The sequence below is a fragment of the Mustela erminea genome, chromosome 16 (assembly GCF_009829155.1).
Source record: "Mustela erminea isolate mMusErm1 chromosome 16, mMusErm1.Pri, whole genome shotgun sequence".
Classification (NCBI taxonomy): domain Eukaryota; kingdom Metazoa; phylum Chordata; class Mammalia; order Carnivora; family Mustelidae; genus Mustela; species Mustela erminea.
Window position 1 is genome coordinate 23,142,513 of NC_045629.1, and position 15,517 is coordinate 23,158,029.

The following is a 15,517-nucleotide window of genomic DNA, read 5'->3' on the forward strand; positions in this document are numbered from 1 at the left end:
GTCTCTTCTTATTTGGTTAAAGTGGATTTTCCTGGGGTCTTTGCCACCCTATTAGTATTTTATTTGCTCCTTCATATACTCTTATCTGGACAAAATGACAAGGCGGAAAAACTCACCACAAAAAAAAGAACAAGAGGCAGTACCGAAGGCTAGGGAAAGAATCAATACAGACATTGGTAATATGTCAGACCTAGAGTTCAGAATGACGATTCTCAAGGTTCTGGCCGGGCTCGAAAAAGGCATGGAAGATATTAGAGAAACCCTCTCTGGAGAGGTAAAAGCCCTTTCTGGAGAAATAAAAGAATTAAAATCTAACCAAGTTGAAATAAAAAAAGCTATTAATGAGGTGCAATAAAAAATGGAGGCTCTCACTGCTAGGATAAATGAGGCAGAAGAAAGAATTAGTGACATAGAAGACCAAATGACAGAGAATAAAGAAGGTGAGCAAAAGAGTAACAAACAGCAACTGGACCATGAGCGGAGAATTCGAGAGATAAGTGACACCGTAAGACGAAACAACATTAGAATAATTGGGATTCCAGAAGAAAAAGAAAGAGAGAGGGGAGCAGAAGAAGGTATATATTGAGAGAGGGGAGCAGAAGAAGGTATATATTGGAGAGAATTATTGGAGAGAATTTCCCTAATATGGCAAAGGGAACAAGCATCAAAATCCAGGAGGTGCAGAGAATCCCCCTCAAAATCAATAAGAATAGGTCCACACCCCGTCACCTAATAGTAAAATTTACAAGTCTTAGTGACAAAGAGAAAATCCTGAAAGCAGCCCGGGACAAGAAGTCTGTAACATACAATGGTAAAAATATTTGACTGGCAGTGGACTTATCCACAGAGACCTGGCAGGCCAGAAAGAACTGGCATGATATATTCAGAACACTAAATGAGAAAAACATGCAGCCAAGAATACTATATCCAACTAGGCTATCCTTGAAAATAGAAGGAGAGATAAAAAGCTTCCAGGACAAACAAAAACTGAAAGAATTTGCAAACACCAAACCAGCTCTACAGGAAATATTGAAAGGGGTCCTCTAAGCAAAGAGAGAGCCTAAAAGTAGTAGATCAGAAAGGAACAGAGACAATATACAATATACAGTCACCTTACAGGCAATACAATGGCACTAAATTCATATCTCTCAATAATTACCCTGAATGTTAATGGGCTAAATGCCTCAATCAAAAGACAAAGGGTATCAGAATGGATAAAAAAACAAAACCCACCAATATATTGCCTACAAGAAACTCATTTTAGACCCAAAGACACCTCCAGATTTAAAGTTAGGGGGTGTAAAACAGTTTACCAAGCTAATGGACATCAGAAGAAAGCTGGGGTGGCAATCCTTATATCAGATCAATTAGATTTTAAGCCAAAGACTAAAATAAGAGATGAGGAAGGACACTCTATCATACTTAAGTGGTCAGTCTGTCCAATAAGAAGATCTAACAATTTTAAATATCTATGTCCCTAACATATGAGCAGCCACTACATATACCAATTAATGATAAAACCAAAGAAACACATCAAATACAGAATAACAGTACGGGACTTTAACATCCCCTCACTGAAATGAACAGATCATCTAAGCAAAAGAGCAAAAAGGAAATAAAAGCCTTAAGTGATGGACCAGATATATTCAGATTTCCATTCCATCTCAAAGCAACTGAATACACATTCTTCTCTAGTGTACATGGAACATTCTCCAGAACAGATCACATCCTGGATCACAAATCGGTACCAAAACACTGGGATCATTCCCTGCATATTTTCAGACCACAATGCTCTGAAGCTAGAACTCAATCACAAGAGGAAACTTGGAAAGAACCCAAATACATGAAGACTAAACAGCATCCTTCTAAAGAATGAATGGGTCAACCAGGAAATTAAAGAAGAATTGAGAAAATTCATGGAAACAAATGATAATGAAAACACAACGGTTCAAAATCTGTGGGACCCAGCAAAGGTAGTCCTGAGAGGAAAATGTATAGTGATACAAGCCTTTCTCAAGAAACAAGAAAGGTCTCAAATACAGAACCTAACCCTACACCTAAAGGAGCTGGAGAAAGAACAACAAAGAAAGCCTAAACCCAGCAGAAGAAGAGAAATCATAAAGATCAGAGCAGAAATCAAGGAAATAGAAATAAAAAAAAACAACAGAAGAAATCAACGAAACTAGGAGCTGGTTCTTTAAAAGAATTAATAAGACTGATAAACCCCTGGCCAGACTTATCAAAAAGAAAAGATAAAGGACCCAAATAAATAAAATCATGAATGAAAGAGGAGAGATCATAACTAACACCAAAGAAATACACACAATTATAAGAACATATTATGAGCAACTCTACACCAACAAATTTGACAATCTGGAATGAAATGGGTGCATTCCTATAGACATATAAACTACCACAACTGAACCAGGAAGAAATAGAAAACCTGAACGGACCCATAACCAGTAAGGAGATTGAAACAGTCATCAAAAATCTCCAAACAAACAAAAGCCCAGGGTCAGAAAGCTTCCGAGGGGAATTCTACCAAATGTTTGAAGAAGAACTAATTCCTATTCTCCTGAAACTGTTCCAAAAAATAGAAATGGAAGGAAAACTTCCAAACTCGTTTTATGAAGCCAGCATCACCTTGATCCCAAAACCAGACAAGGTCCCATCAAAAAAGAGAACTACAGACCAATATCCTTGATGAACACAGATGCGAAAATTCTCACCAAAATACTAGCCAATAAGATCCAACAGTACATTAAAAGGATTATTCACCACAACCAAGTGGGATTTATTCCAGGGCTGCAAGGTTGGCTGTTGTATCAATGTGATACAACACATTAATAAAAGAAAGAACAAGAACCATATGATACTCTCTATAGATGCTGAAAAAGCATTTGACAAAGTACAGCATCCCTTCCTGATCTAAACTCTTCAAAGTGTAGGGGCAGAGGGCACATACCTCAATATTATCAAAGCCATCTATGAAAAACCCACTGCAAGTATCACTCTCAATGGAGAAAAACTGAAAGTTTTTCCGCTAAGGTCAGGAACATGGCAGGGATGTCCATTATCACCACTGCTATTCAACATAGTACTAGAAGTCCTAGCCTCAGCAATCAGACAACAAAAAGAAATTAAAGGCATCCAAATCGGCAAAGAAGTCGTCAGACTATCACTCTTTGCAGATGATATAATACAATATGTGGAAAACCCAAAAGGCTCCACTCCAAAACTGCGAGAACTTGTACAGGAATTCGGTAAAGTGCCAGGATATAAAATCAATGCACAGAAATCAGTTGCATTCCTATATAGCAACAGCAAGACAGAAGAAAGAGACATTAAGGAGTCAATCCCATTTACAATTGCACCCAAAACTATAAGATACCTAGGAATAAACCTAACCAAAGAGGCTAAGAATCTATACTCAGAAAACTATAAAGTACTCATGAAAGAAATTGAGGAAGACACAAAGAAATAGAAAAATGTTCCATGCTCCTGGATTGGAAGAACAAATATTGTGAAAATGTCTATGCTACCTAAAGCAATCTACACATTTAATGCAATCCCTATCAAAATCCCATCCATTTTTTTCAAAGAAATGGAACAAATAATCCTAAAATTTATATGGAACCAGAAAAGACCTCAAATAGCCAAAGGAATATTGAAAAAGAAAGCCAAAGTTGGTGGCATCACAATTTTGGACTTCAAGCTCTATTACAAAGCTGTCATCATCAAGACAGCATGGTACTGGCACAAAAACAGACACATAGATCAATGGAACAGAATAGAGAGCCCAGAAATAGACCCTCAACTCTATGGTCAACTAATCTTTGAAAAAGCAGGAAAGAATGTCCAATGGAAAAAAGACAGCCTCTTCAATAAATGGTGTTGGGAAAATTGGACAGCCACATGCAGAAAAATGAAATTGGACCATTTCCGTACACCACACAGGAAAATAGACTCAAAATGGATGAAAGACCTCAAAGTGAGAAAGGAATCCATCAAAATCCTTGAGGAGAACACAGGTAGCGACCTCTTCGACCTCAGCCGCAGCAACGTCTTCCTAGGAACATCGCCAAAGGCAGGGGAAGCGAGGGCAAAAATGAACTACTGGGACTTCATCAAGATCAAAAGCTTTTGCACAGCAAAGGAAACAGTTAACAAAACCAAAAGACAACTGACAGAATGGGAGAAGATATTTGCAAACTACATATCAGATAAAGGACTAGTGTCCCAAATCTATAAAGAACTTATCAAACTCAACACCCAAAGAACAAATAATCTAATTAAGAAATGGGCAGAGGACATGAACAGACATTTCTGCAAAGAAGACATCCAGATGGCCAACAGACACATGAAAAAGTGCTCCACATAACTCAGCATCAGGGAAATACAAATCAAAACCACAATGAGATATCACCTCACACCAGTCAGAACGGCTAAAATTAACAAGTCAGGAAATGACAGATGCTGGTGAGGATGTGGAGAAAACATTGTTGGTGGGAGTGGAAGCTGGTGTAGGCACTCTGGAAAACAGCATGGAGGTTCCTCAAAAAGTTGAAAATAGAACTACCCTATGACCCAGTAATTGCACTACTGGGTATTTACCCTAAAGGTACAAACATAGTGATCCGAAGGGGCACGTGCACCCAAATGTTTATAGCAGCAATGTCTACAATAGCCAAACTATGGAACGAACCTTGTTGTCCATCAGTGATGTCCATCAGTGACATCAGTGATGAATGGATAAAGAAGATGTGGTATGTATACACAATGGAATACTATGCAGCCATCAAAAGAAATGAAATCTTGCCATTTGCGACGATGTGGATGGAACTAGAGGGTATTATGCTTAGTGAAATAAGTCCATCGGAGAAAGACAACTATCACATGATCTCCCTGATATGAGGAGGTGGAGATACAACATGGGGGGGGTTTGGGGGGAAGGAGAAGAATAAATGAAACAAGATGGGATCAGGAGGGAGACAAACCATAAGTGCCTCTTAATCTCACAAAACAAACTGAGGGTTGCTGGGGGCAGGGGGGTTGGGAGAGGGGGGTGTGGTTATGGACATTGGGGAGGGTATGTGCTATGGTGAGTGCTGTGAAGTGTGTAAACCTGGCGATTCACAGAGCTGTACCCCTGGGGATAAAAATACATTATATGTTTATTAAAAAAAAAAACAATAATAATAAATAAAAAAAATTAATTAAAAAAATCATCCAGATTAGAGAGGAAGAAGTAAAACTATTTCCATCTGCAGATGACATAGTCCTGCATACTGAAAATGCGAAAGAGTCCACACAAAAACCCTACTACTAAATAATAATCCTAAGAAGTTCAGGGGCGCCTGGGTGGCTCAGTGGGTTGGGGCCTTTGCCTTCGGCTCAGGTCACGGTCCCGGTGGTCCTAGGATCGAGCCCCGCATCGGGCTCTCTGCTCAGCGGGGAGCCTGCTTCCCTTTCTCTCTGCCTGCCTCTCTGCCTACTTGTGATCTCTGTCTGTCAAATAAATAATAAATAAAATCTTTAAAAAAAAAAAAAAAAAAAGAAGTTCAGGGGTACCTGGGTGGCTCAGTTGGTTAAGTGACCACCTTCGGCTCAGGTCATGGTCCTGGAGTCCCAGGATCTACCCTCATCAGGCTCCCTGCTCAGCATGGAGTCTGCTTCTCCCTCTGACCTTCTTCCTCTCATGCGTCCTCTCTCAAATAAATAAAAAAAAAATCTTAGAAAAAAAATCCTAAAAAGTTCAGTGATATTGCAGGATAAAAGATCAATATGGAAAAATCAATTATATTTCTATATACTGGCAATAAACATCCAAAAATGAAAAGAAGAGAATTCTATTTATAATATCACCAAAAAGAATAAAATACTTAGGAATAAAAAAGATCTGTACAATGATAACTACAAAATTTAACTAAAAGAAATGAAGGAAGACCCAAATAAATGGAAAGACATCCATGTTCCTATTTTTCAAGGAAATCGACAAATTCAAAGTAATCCATATCAAAAGCCCAGCTGGCTTTTGCAGAAATTGACAAGCTGATCCTAAAATTCATACGGAAGTGCAGAGGACCCAGAATAACCAAATCATGAAAAAGAACAAAATGGAAGACTCACATTTCCTGATTTCAAAATGAACTAGAAAGCAACATTAATCAAGACAGGGTGGTACTGGCATAAGAAGAGGCATATAGATCTACAGAACAGAATTGAGAGTTCAAAAATAAATTCCTACATTTTGATCAACTGATTTCCTCTCCCCACTGAAAATAAGTTATTTATTCTGCCCTGTAAGCAGATGATCAACTGATTTTCAACAAGGATATCAGGACAACTCAATAGAGAAAGATTAGTCTTTTCCACAAATGCTGCAGGGGACAAAAGAATATTGTAAGAACAATGAATGTCAAATGGTGCAGCCACTGTGGAAATCAGTTTATTGGTTCCCCTGCAAATGTTAAATATTCAATTAACATTTGTCCTAGCCATTCTATTCCTAGGTATATACCCAAGAGAGCAAAAACAGATGTTCAAACAAAAATTTGTACATAAATGTTTACAGCAGCATTATTCAATTAGCTAAAAAGTGCAAACAACCCAAATGCCCATCAGCTAGTAAGTGGATAAACATAATCTGTGAAAGAAACCAGTTGCAGAAGATCACAATTTATACGATTCCATTTATATGAAATGTCCAGAAAAGGAAATCGACAGAGACAGAAAATAGGTTAGTGGTTGCCAGAGGCAGGGGGAAGGAAGGGATAGGAAAAGACTGCTAGTGGGCATGCGGTTTCTTTTTGGGGAGATAAAAATGTTCTGGAATTAGTGGTTCACACGCTTTGTGAATATACTTAAAAAACCACTGAAACATACACTTTAAAGGGTGAACCCTATGGTATGTGATTTACTAGATCCCGACAAAATGGTCATTAAATAAATATCACTGAAAGAAGTTAAAAATAATCTAGGTAAATGGAAGTATATACCATACTCACAGGCTGAAGTGTTCATTCCTCCCTAAAATGATCTACAGATTCAATGTAATTCTAATCAAATATCCCAGGAAGAGTTTCTTTGGCAGGGTGGAGGGCAGAGAGTGGAAAACGACCAAGATGTACTAAAATTTATATGAAATGCAAAGGCCCAAGAGTTGCTGAGACAAGCCTGAATAGGACAGGGCTGGAGGGCATAACTATCAAATATGAAGACTTCTAAGGAGCAAACCAGAGTTGATGCCATCTTTAAAACTGGAACTCCTCTATGTTACAATTCCAAGTATAACACCAAATACTAGTTGAAAAAATTATTGCAATGTCAATGCATTTTCAATCAGAAGCCAGAAGGAGAAAAGAGGGTGGTAGATGTAGACTCAAAGATGAAGGATCAAGCAATCAAAAGTTATAGAAAAAGCTGTTCTACTCGGAACTAAAGGCAGATGGGAGGGGCTATAAAGAGGTTTTCCTTTTCTTTTTTTAAAAATATGAGTAAGATGCCTGAAAGCACAAACTACCAATTGCTGGGTTAATTATTCACTCAAAAACGGCCCATATACATGGGTCTAGTGGAAAACCTGGGAGAAGAGAAATTTAGTAGACAGCTTTTGGGAAATAACCAACCCTAGGGAATCAACAAACTGTCAAATGGTAAGTTTTACTTTGCTTCTGATTTTGCTAAAAACAGAATCAAATTTTCTTTTTAAGATTTAGGGATGTTTGAGTGGTTCAGTCAGTTGAGTGTCTGACTCCTGGTTTCAGGTCAGGTCATGATCTCAGGGTCATGGGACTGAGCCCAGCGTTGGGCTCTGCGCTCAGAACAGCATCTGCTTGTCCCTCTCCCTCCCCCTCTGCTCCCTCCCCTGCTCCTGTGCACAGTGCTCTCTTGCTATCTCAAATGAAAAAAAATTTTTTTTAAATCTTAAGTTTAGAATAAAACCCCACAACATTAAAAAAAAAAAAAGTTTTCTACTTCAGCTTTTCCACGGCTTACTGAATACAAACCTGTTCCTTTTCTAGAAGACCTGCCTTTAGTCACTGTTGGTTTCTTCTTCACAGCTGGTGCCTGAAAAGCAGAATGTTCCCTCCACCTCCGAAGCTGAAAATTAATGAACTTCCACATCATGAATGCTTGGGTAATGCAAATGGATGCCAGGACAGCAATTCTGAGAATATTAAGGTTAATAAACAAAACATTAGAGTATATCAAAGCAATGGCCACTGAATGAAGTATTCTATCTAGCACTGACAGGATTCACTTGGTGCTAAATTCCCAATGGTGACAAGATGATGCTAATAAATAATTATCCCATTAATAGTTAATCTCTAAATTCAAAGAAATCCCTTAGCATTTCAATTAAAACATATGAGACTGCAGCAGGTTTGAAATCACATGAATGTGTTCCCCCCTGTATCTGTCTCTATTTTTTTAAGATGATCTACATCATAAATGGATAATATATCCTATATAGCAGTACAAAGTAAGAAAAATGTTAAAATGGGCTGTACCTTACGGCTAACACATTGAAGTTCCCAGCACTGAAATCCAATTTCTGATTCTCTGCTCTTGCAAGGCCAAAGCCAACCGTGAGTACAGAAAGAATTAAAGTCAGCAGTCTTCCCAAAACAAATAGAACTGCCCACAGAGAAAACCTGTAAGAAAATGTCTTAAGTCAAACTCATAAGATTGCAAAGATAGGAATAGATTCTAATAAAAATCAGATTCCTACTAAGCAAATGCATATTAAAACAATGTGCTATGGTGAGTGCTGTGAAGTGTGTATGCTTGATGATTCAAGACCTGTACCCCCAGGGCAAGGAATACATTATATGTTAATAAAAATAATTAAAAAAAAAAACATTTCTGGGGCGCCTGGGTGGCTCAGTGGGTTAAGCCGCTGCCTTCGGCTCAGGTCATGATCTCAGGGTCCTGGGATCGAGTCCCACATCGGGCTCTCTGCTCAGCAGGGAGCCTGCTTCCTTCTCTCTCTCTCTCTGCCTGCCTCTCAGTGTACTTGTAATTTCTCTCTGTCAAATAAATAAAAATAAAATCTTTAAAAAAAAAAAAAACATTTCTTATTGTTCTGCAAAAAAGGATTCTGAAGTAAAATGTTTGGGATCTGCTATATACTATATCACACTTTTGGAGATAAATCACACAGCAGCTTTAAGATTCTAGAAGTCCAGTAAAGAAATAATGGACTCTTCGTTTAGCTGATCTCCTTTTTAAAAATGTAACTATTGGGGCGCCTGGGTGGCTCAGTGGGTTAAGCCACTGCCTTCGGCTCGGGTCGTGATCTCAGGGTCCTGGGATCGAGTCCCGCGTCGGGCTCTCTGCTCAGCAGGGGCCTGCTTCCCTTCCTCTCTCTCTGCCTGCCTCTCTGCCTACTTGTGATCTCTCTATGTCAAATAAATAAATAAAATTCTTAAAAAAAAAATAAAAAAAATAAAAATGTAACTATTATTAATGACTACTGGCACAGAAAAATTCTGAAAACTGCTGGACAAAAGTTGTCCTGTTAATAAACAGGACACCCAATTCCCACTTAATAGGCCTAGTTTTACTTTCTTTTTTTAACAAGTCATACTATTCCAATTCTGTTTCCAGTCCAATTTTCCATTGAAATATTTTAGTTATCTTTTAGGCTATATAGTCTTTTTTTTAAAGGCTATATAATCTTTTATTTCATTTTCTTCTTTCCTATTCCTGTTATCACTTCCCCATTACTCTTCCTCCAAAAGAAAAACATGCATTAAACCAAAGGGCAATTATAACAGAAAACGAAACCCCAAAAGCCTTCAAAATTATAAGTTCCAATATAACATCTCTCCAGCAAAGATGAGACTCCCATTTTAGAGAATAAAATGCCAACCTGAATTGTAAAGTTTTTAAGTTTTATTTTAAGCTACTACTAATAGCTTACAGAGTGATATAATTGCCCCCAGCATGGACCTTGGCAATAGCACAGTCCTTGGCAACACAGACTTGACTTTAATTACACAAGAAATAGAATGGCTAAACAACTTACCCTTTCTGATACTTTTCGTCACTAAAATAAAACAGGCGGGAAATGTGGAAAAGAAATTCAACAAAATAATGTAGCACCAGAAGAACAAGTCCTAGATGATTCAAGCTGTTAAAAGGACAAATTTAAAATGTAAAGATGAATTATCAATTAAAACAGACTAACCCACTATCTACCCAGTCCATTTACACATCCAAGCAAAACCCCAACTTACTTTAAAAGATAAGCTCCGGCAATGTGAAAGAGGTAAAGACCAATGTAGACAAGCTGACGAGGAATATCTTCCTGTAAATAGAGATGCATAATAGATAAACACGCTGAACCATTTCTGTGTACAGCATATTACACTGTTTCATAAAAACTTTATTACAGATTTCACACACACACACTAAATTATGATGTAAAATCTAGCTTTTCATCTTGAGTTGTAGTCACAAATGTCTGTAAAAACTGACAGTGTTAGGGACGCCTGGGTGGCTCAGTTGGTTAAGCGGCTGCCTTCGGCTCAGGTCATGATCCCAGCATCCTGGGATCGAGTCCCGCATCGGGCTTCTTGCTCAGCCGGGAGCCTGCTTCTCCCTCTGCCTCTGCCTACCACTCTGTCTGCCAGTGCTCACTCTCGCTCCTCTCTCTCTGACAAATAAATAAATAAAATCTTTAAAAACAAAACAAAACAAAAAACTGACAGTGTTAAACTCTATAAACACTTGTTAATTTATGAAATGCATACACATCTCATTTCTACTTTGTTTTTTGCTGTTTCCATGTATATATGGAACACAGTCAAAGTAGCCTGACTTATATACAGTATCAGGCTATATTAAGCCTGGTTAGTACTACTGATGTACTACGGCTGCTAACTGTAATTTTTTTAAATGGAGGATTGAGGTTAAATGAACTGAACTGTATTCCTCTGGAACCTCACTAAACTCATCTCTGGCATCTAGTACAGTTGAGCACAGGCCTTTATTGGCCCTCTACTTCTTCTTCTACATTTCAGTAGAGTTACTTACTCAAATCTCTGGATAAAGAGTAGAGATTTTACAACTGTAGTTTTGAAATTGAAAACTCTTCTCTAGTAAGAATGGTACAAAGATCAAGTGTTAGAAAGGGAGAACATAAGACAGTCAAATAGTACCATATATACTACTATGTTTTGAGACTCTTGGGGGAAAAAACCCAAGATATGATATCAAGTTTACAGTGGTTCTTCCAATTGGAGAAAGGATCTCTGAAAATAAGCTGTCTTAATTTTTAAACTTCCAATGAAATATTTCTCCTTACAAGAGAGAGGGAGAGGCGCCCTGAGGTGGCTCAGTCGGTTGAGTGTCTGCCTTCAGCTCAGGTCATGATCTCGGGGTCCTGGGATCAAGCCCCACATCAAGCTCCCTGCTCTGTGGGGAGTCTGCTTCTCCCTCTTCCTCTGCCCCACCTCCCAGCTCATGCTCTCTCAACTAAAAAATCTTAAAAAAAAAAAAAAAAGAGAGAGAGAGAATGGGAGAACAGTGTCAAGACTTAAATGCTGAAGTTCAACACAAGCGGCAGACAGAGAGAGAGGGAGGGAAGCAGAGAGCCCGATGCAGGGCTCGATCCCAAGACCCCAAGATCATGACCTGAGCTGAAGGCAGAGGCTTAACCCACTAAGCCACCATGTGCCCCCGTGATACACATTTCCCCAGATGTGGTGTTTATATCACTGGCAACGTACAACGTGATTGTAGACAGTACGCAAAAAACACTTTTAACTATAATTTTAAATAAAATATTTTAAATTAAAACAAGTGGCATGTGACTTGATATGGGAAATACTGCCATATTCTTCAGATGTGTTAATCTATGCTCCAAATTTCTGAGGAGAAAAGGGACTAAGGGGACTCCTGATACTTACAAAAAAAGCTTTACAAGTTTTTAAATTGCTGATTGGATCACTAAACTCATTTTATAAAACTTGTCTAAGTCAGTGTAGCTAATTTGCTGAAATAACTGCTGGAAAGACTATTTTAAAGAATATAACTTCTGGGGTGCCTGGGTGGCTCAGTCGTTAAGCATTTGCCTTCAGCTCAGGTTATGATCCCAGGGTCCTGGGATCGAGCCCTGCATCAGGCTCCATGCTTAGTGCAGAGTCTGCTTGTCCCTCTCCCTCCCCCTGCTTGTGCACGCTCTTTCTCTCTCAGATAAATAAATAAAATCTTAAAAAAACACAACCCTTCATCACAGTCTCCCCATTCTTAATGTTAATGTTTAAATAATTAACGCAAGAATGAAATCATGGAATGATGATTTAAAATTCTAATTGTCTCACTTTTCATGGAAAATCTAGTAAATATAGTACATTAAATCAAAACAAGTTCTAAAATTATAAAAAACTTCAAGTGACATTTTCAGTTGTTACCCCAACATCTTTTTATTAAAAAAGATCAGCCATATACTTCAGTAAATTTCTGTTCTTTTTTTTTTTTTAAGATTTTATTTATTTATTTGACAGGGAGAGAGATCACAGTAGGCAGAGAGGCAGGAAGAGAGAGAAGGGGAAGCAGGCACTCCACTAAGCAGAGAGCCCGATGCGGGGCTCAATCCCAGGACCCTGAGATCGTGACCTAAGCTGAAGGCAGAGGCTTAACCCACTGAGCCACCACAGGCGCCCTAGTAAATTTCTATTCTTATAAAAAAATGTTTTAACTACACTGTACTAAAAAATTTGACTTTAAACTGAATATCATAAATATGCCCACATATAAGGCAAAGATTTCCTCCTAAACCACAGATGGAGCCATCTCATGTTTAAAACTTTTCATAACTCTTATGTAATAGAGATCTATATCGATTATTTTGAATAAGAAATACATGTTTGGGTAAGATACACAGCCTTAAAAAACCTCAATCAATGTGATTTCCAAGTGTTTATAGAGGGCCTCGCAAAGGAATCAATAGAGGGATGATGATGTACTCTGGACAAACTGAAAGGTTTCAAAAAGTGGCTCTAGTGATGAATGACAGATATGAACAACAAAGCTGCATGTGGAGAGTGTGAATATACCTTCCATGAAGTGGGGAGGGGAAAAAGCATTATTTCTAATTTAAAATACTCATAGGATATGCAAATATTTATATGTGTATATAAACTAAATAAACTGAATATGAGAAATAAAACATTTGGCTATTTCACTGAGACTTCCCCAAAATTCCACATATTCAAGCTGGATAAGAAATTACATTGTGAATCTTCTTATGGGCAAAATGGAATAATGTTTATATTGAGGCATACATATTGTATGTATTTAAAATATTCTCCTTAAAAGAAACTGAGTTATCTGTGACTAACACACCTCTTGAACTGCTACTAACAGCAGTGTTCCTTTCTTTCTTTCTTCATTTCTCTGTAGGATCAGTTCAAAAACAATCACTGTACTAGTTTCTTCCAGTAAAGTGTTCTTCCAAAAATAATTTTCATAGAGTAAATTTTAAGAAACTGTTTAACACATATGCAGCTGTTACTTTCAAATTATGTTAATTACTTGAAACAGTTACTTTCGACTGTCATATGTAGGTGTTAAAAATAGTTTCAGTTAAGTTCTAAGTTATGCAAATTATTCCATAAAAATTAGATTGCATTTCTGGAGAAATGCCATCTGGCAGGAATTGATAAAGAAAGGAAAACTTTGAAAACTAAAATGAGCAATTACTTTGAAATGTCCTTCCTTATTTACATGGTCAATGACTAAGAGACATATAGATTAATAATGGAGCCTAGAGGTATTATGTCTATGGGTATATAAGTCTGGACATGGAGAAAGCTTTAAATATTTGAGCCACAGTAGTAAGATATTAAGAAACAATGATGTTCTCAGCAACACTGCCCGACAGAACTTTCTGCAATGATGGAAATGCTCTCTATCTCTGCTATACAAAATGGTAGACAGTATGGCCACATGTGGCTAAATGAGTACTTGCAGTAGGACTAAGTGTGACTAAGAAAGTACATTTTGTTTTTAATTATAATTACTTTAAATGTGGCTAGTGGATTCTGTTTTGGGCAGTGCAGCTCAAGGACATCTGTGGTTCACACTAGGTGCTTACTGAATATGGAAGGGCTTCTGGAAACTGTGAGCTTAAGGATCTTATCTTAACACCGTTCTAAGCCAAAGGTTTTATCATCTTAATCCTTATAATCAACTTAACTAGAAAAACACTCCACTTGAAAAAGAAATCAACATAAAAAGAACTTTCAAGCCATAGTAAATGAACTCTATTTGGTGCAGTTTTCTAATCATAGCAGACAGCATCAGTGATGACAGACGCACAAAACCATAGACACAATGCAGTAATAAATTAGGTAGCTATACTCTGGATTAACTACTTGCAGTACATATACAAATAAGTGTGGCTTTGGGGAAGTCAGAAAGGAAATGATCATGTTACACTTCTATCCTGAAAAGTAAGGGAGCTTTAAATGTGGACACATGTAAATATATATTCAACAAAGAGAGAGCATAACGAACCCCCACACAGCCCTCTCCAGCTTCAATAGTTGTGAACTCAGGACAAAACTTGTTTTGTCCATACTCCTGTATAGGATTTTAAAAATAATCTCTCCCCCAAAAAGGGAGTAATAGTGTGTGATTAATTTAACAGTATTCCAGAAAAAGATGTGCTGGGATCATAAAATTAGAGAGTATCAGTGTGAATGAAGCCTAAAGAGAGCAGAGGAAAAGAGAGCAGGGAGGAGGTAGTATAAACCAGAGAAACCACCGCAGAGCACAGGTGATGCTGTATTTAGTTTCAAGCTACAGGGAGGTAGTAAAGGTTTGAGAGAAGAAAGAGTTGAAGAAAGAAACTAAAGTGTGCTCAGCAGTATCACAGAGTCTGACCTGAGAAGCACTGAGGGTAAAGCGGAAAGAAAGATAGCGCACTGCTCCAGTTGTTATTTGTTAAAACAAACAAACAGATATTTTTCTCACATGCTAAAATAAAAAGAATGCTCCACCCATTTCAGGAAAAGCTTCACTGCTGAGTATTTAACTATGGCTTACTTTATTTAATACTGAATTTTATTTTTACTGGGCCTTTTTTTTTTTTTTTTAAAGATTTTATTTATTTATTTGACAGAGAGAGATCACAAGTAGGCAGAGAGGCAGGCAGAGAGAGAGAGGGGAGGAAGCAGGCTCCCTGCTGAGCAGAGAGCCCGACGCGGAACTCGATCCCAGGACCCTGAGATCATGACCTGAGCCGAAGGCAGCGGCTTAACCCACTGAGCCACCCAGGCGCCCATTATTTTTACTGGGCCTTAACACATAGAACTGTTAGCTGCAGAATAATCTGATTAATCCTTTTGTCTCATCTGTGCAACTCGTAAGAATATCAGTAACATACAACTAATATTACATTATTTGTAATACTAATATAACAGATTTTAAATTTGTTTAAATTTTATTTTAAAATTACCACGAATACAATTTTAAGACAAGTGATTAACATGTCAAATGTAAA

At 37.8% G+C, this 15,517-nt stretch overlaps 1 protein-coding gene across 2 annotated transcripts in view; it reads right to left on the reverse strand.

Moving 5' to 3' along the window:
- TRAM1 (translocation associated membrane protein 1) overlaps positions 1-15,517 on the reverse strand; it is a 37,090-nt gene that overhangs the window by 7,441 nt on the left and 14,132 nt on the right. For both annotated transcript variants that reach the window (XM_032315561.1, XM_032315560.1), the window contains exons 7-10: positions 10,245-10,315; positions 10,034-10,138; positions 8,514-8,657; positions 8,010-8,170 (exon numbers count right to left, since the gene is read on the reverse strand). In XM_032315561.1, the coding sequence (XP_032171452.1) occupies positions 8,010-8,170; positions 8,514-8,657; positions 10,034-10,138; positions 10,245-10,315 (481 nt within the window). The remainder of the gene's footprint in view (positions 1-8,009; positions 8,171-8,513; positions 8,658-10,033; positions 10,139-10,244; positions 10,316-15,517) is intronic.